The sequence below is a fragment of the Lactuca serriola genome, chromosome 1 (assembly GCF_051521515.1).
Source record: "Lactuca serriola cultivar US96UC23 chromosome 1, Lser_US96UC23_V15, whole genome shotgun sequence".
Lineage (NCBI taxonomy): Eukaryota > Viridiplantae > Streptophyta > Magnoliopsida > Asterales > Asteraceae > Lactuca > Lactuca serriola.
In genome coordinates, this window is record NC_136408.1 from 68,097,093 (window position 1) to 68,101,076 (window position 3,984).

Below are 3,984 nucleotides of genomic sequence, written 5' to 3' on the forward strand. Positions count from 1 at the left end.
AGTAAAACCTAAATAATAGCTAGACAATGCAAATTCCATAAGGAGACAAGACAAAGACAAATTCATGGTCGAGCTAAAATTATTTTTGTTATATTTAAATATTTCACCTTCAAAAATAATAATATTATTTTGGCATTTATTTGACTTATTTAGGGGCGTTTGGGATTTTGCTTATTTATTTCAAATTATACTTGATATATATTAACCTATATGGTATTAAACCAGGTTTTTAAAAAAAATGTTTGAGTTAGTTTATGCAACACAAAAACTTATAAGTTACTTTTAATGTTTGTGGATAATTGACTAACTGTTTATATTTATAAAATGACAAAATAGATGTAAAAAAGCAAATTGGTACCTAGCCAATAATACGATCTATATCTTTTTTGAAGTTAAGATAATAATAAAAGGGTACATTGGTTTTCACATATAACAAGCACTTCAGAAAAAGTTCAAAAGAAACAATTTAGCAAAAACTACATCTAAACACTTAACAATGTTTATTAGTAGTACCAAGTCCAAATAAATTAATAATAAGCAATCCCAAACACTAGTTTCTTTTTCTTTAAGATTATTTAAAGCTAAACAATAAAGATGGCTGAATAATTGAATCTCTTTATGATAAAGTGTTTTAAACATGTACCACAATGACAAGTAATCACGCATTTATATTTTGTACATCAAACAAATGCTTGCGTTGGCATTGAAACAATGGAATGTATCCAATATTCGGGTTCAAATACGCGTTTCTTCCACCAATTCATTTGTGAAATACAACAGATAATTTCAAGAAACCACAAAAAAGTTTTTTTTTCTAAAAAAAAAATCTCTTTAAAATCCATCGAACAATTTTCATTATAGGAAATGCTAATTAATCTCTGCCTTGCATCGGAACCATCATATGCTGACTCTGCATCTGTCATAACTCATAACCCATGAAATCAGCTTTTGATAAACACAAAAAATAGCAATTTACTTTCATTTATAAGTTTATCATAATATCATTCTTTCATTTTTTCCTATTACAAATTTAAGAAAAAAAAATACCCAATTATAGCAATGTGATGCTATAAATGAATAGACTTTTCAAAGTATAATGTCCTAATAACTTTAAAAGTTGAAAGTACATTATTATAATTTATAACTGGGTAGATTTTTCAAAGTACAATGTCTTATAAAGAATAAATTAATAGAAAGAAATGAAAGTAGGATGCTATAAAGAATACCTGTGAGTTTCCATAATCTAGATCATCCAAATATGGACTTTGATGAGCAAGCTGTGGATTTTTATATATGGTGAAAAAAAATGTCAATTTGCATTGTATTTTATAAAAACTTTTTGTAAAAAAATGAAAAGAAAAGAAACCTGTGCATTATGATCATGATCAGGTTGCACCCCATCTCTCCCTTTTGAAGATCCCTTGGTGTCACCCTAAAAATGGAACTTGTTAACAATTATGCATAAAAAATTTAAACAGTAATAAGTTTCTGTAATTAAGATCGAGATAAATAAAAAAGCTTCACTAACCTCCATCTGTCACAACAATCCGTTCAAGAGCATAAAGAAACAGAAACACAAATTCATCAGTGACTAATGAAATTGAATCCACAAAAATATGTTACACAGAAGCTAAAAATACCTCTTTGTATCTAATCAAGTATAACTTAAGAGGCTCGATATAATCTTCAAACCCTAGAGTAGCCATTGCCCAAAGAAGATCATCACCATTGATGGTTTTCCTCTTCTCCTTTTGACACTTATCACTCGCCCTACACAGATTAAAATCGATTTCAACAATCCGGAAATCCTAATCAGAAGAAACTTTTAGATTTATATAAACGTACTCGCTAGTGATAAAGCTGATGAACTCAGAAACAGCTTCCTGGACAATCTCCTTCGCATCCTTCGCCATTTTCGCATTAGCCGGTAACGCCTTCTTCATGATTCGACTGATATTCGCAATAGGCAAGAACCTGTCCTGTTCCCGGACATTCGATGACCTCGGGCTTAATTCGCCGCTCTCATGACTCCCGCCGCCTGGACTCACCGGAACATCCGCCATCGGGAAAGCAAAACCCTAGAGTAGAAAACCACAAAATCCAAAACAAACCGAGGATAAGGAACAAACTTTCCAGCAAACCCATCGACAAAAGACCATCCAAAAACCCTTCGATGAGATTAATTAAGATAAAGATAGAAACGATGCGAGTGTAGGTCAGATGTACGCATATAGGATGAATGTATGAAATTGTTGTATACAAATGGAGGTATTGCTCTCTTACAATCTTACCAGTTGATGGAGAGAGAAAAATTCGTAAAGTTGGAGAAAGATTTGGGCGCGAGTCGCTGGATGAAGATGGAGAGATCGATCGGACGCTGGAGAAGAGAGATGAAAGGAGACGATTGAGATGCGAAGCTCTCTTTTATCAACGCCGTTCGTTTTCTTCTTTCGGCTCCTTACTATTTGGGTAATTTTCTTCTATGAAAAATTATGTTATATTCTAAACCTTTGTGTTAAAATTTGGATAATTTCATAAAATTATAAAATAATACATTACTAATAAAATAATATATATTTATCTTATACTGTGTTTACTTTATCTTTTAGCCTTTAAATATTTTTAAAACACTAATAAACTTGTTTTTTTTTTTTCATATACTAGTGTTTGTAGAATGGCATTTTCTATCATTGTTAAATCTCTTTTCATATCGTTAGAGAAAACAGTCGATACTTGTCAAGACTTATAACAAATAACAAACCTGATGTCATTTTCTAAGTTCTGATAACTTTGTTACTAAGTAATGTGGATAACACACGAAACTTATGTGGTTTGATCAATGTGACATACATCCACGAACAAAATGGGAGTATTATTTATTAACAGAGTTCTAAAACAGAAATTACAAGTTAACTCGACAGAGATTCATCATACTCGGTAAGGAGAAAAAAAAAAGACAATTTAAATGACTTAGCATTCATCCTTATTTATACTTGAAGGATCAGACCTAAAACCCTAATAAGTTAAGCCTATTTGCCCATATGCCTATGACTGGTGTCAATCAATCATAATCTACCATGCAGTAGCTTCTGGAACATTCATCTATGACATGCAACACATGAGTATCAACAACGCACATGATGAAGCACCATGAGCCATAATGGAGCATCATGATGCACAATTGGCGCATCATGAACACTAGTGACCCAACATTCATCATGGTGGCACAACATGGTGTATTTCATGAGCATCCAAGAGGACTTCATGGTACACGTTACTCATCATGTAACGTCCCAAAAATTAAGACCAAAAATTTCGATTTTATATTAATAAAACCATTATCCAAAACAATATCATAAAACCATAATGAACTTAGAGTATGTCAATAAACATCCAAATAATGTCAATAAACATCCAAATACATCAGAGTTATATAAAATGCAAAACAATGTGGTGTGTGCAATGCAATCATCCCGAGCTCTTCTCTTTTGAAATCGAGGTACCCAGGGCCGGATTTGAGAGGGGGCAAGAAGGGCAGCCGCACAGGGCCCCGAAAAAAAATAGGGCCTTTGATTTAGCCATATTATATGTTTAATATTTATATAAATAACAAATCCTTCAAATAAGAGCATAAATGTCGTGTTGCTCAACCGGTAAGTATACACCATGTATTGTAACTCTATGCGCGTTCACTTCAGGTTCGAATCTCATTATCGTCATTGTTTAAGAATGTGCCTTTTTAATTTAGCCTAAACTTACTTGGTGTGCTTCCATTAAACTCTCTCTTTTTTATCTTTTTGTTTTTTTTTTCATTTTCATCAACTAAGAACAAGTTTGCAAGATTCATTCTTATAATATTTTATTAAATTATTAAGTTGTATTTTTGTTAAAAGATTAATTATTTTTATTGAGTTTTCTTACACCATGCATCCATTTGTTTCATTAATTTATAATGATTTCCAAAAAGATTATGATAGTGATAGT

The 3,984-nt window shown here is 31.8% G+C and overlaps 1 protein-coding gene across 1 annotated transcript; it reads right to left on the reverse strand.

The window, feature by feature from the left end:
- Positions 1 to 595: 595 nt before the first annotated feature.
- NF-YB8 (nuclear factor Y, subunit B8) lies at positions 596 to 2,456 on the reverse strand. Its single transcript, XM_079016127.1, has 7 exons — positions 2,292 to 2,456; positions 1,846 to 2,078; positions 1,641 to 1,770; positions 1,529 to 1,534; positions 1,367 to 1,432; positions 1,227 to 1,277; positions 596 to 916 (listed from the first exon to the last, which is right to left on the reverse strand). Exons 2-7 carry the CDS (start codon positions 2,061 to 2,063, stop codon positions 872 to 874), a joined length of 516 nt encoding a protein of 171 aa, XP_078872253.1. The 5' UTR covers positions 2,064 to 2,078; positions 2,292 to 2,456; the 3' UTR covers positions 596 to 871.
- Positions 2,457 to 3,984: the final 1,528 nt, after the last annotated feature.

Bases quoted from the DNA above. Each gene is read 5' to 3' on its own strand.
- NF-YB8 (XM_079016127.1), bottom strand. From the start codon at position 2,063: ATGGCGGATGTTCCGGTGAGTCCAGGCGGCGGGAGTCATGAGAGCGGC. The intron at 1,278-1,366 runs GTTTCTTTTCTT...AAAAATCCACAG, and splicing joins ATCATGATCATAATGCACAG to CTTGCTCATCAAAGTCCATA. The intron at 917-1,226 runs GTATTCTTTATA...GAGTTATGACAG, and splicing joins TAGATTATGGAAACTCACAG to ATGCAGAGTCAGCATATGAT.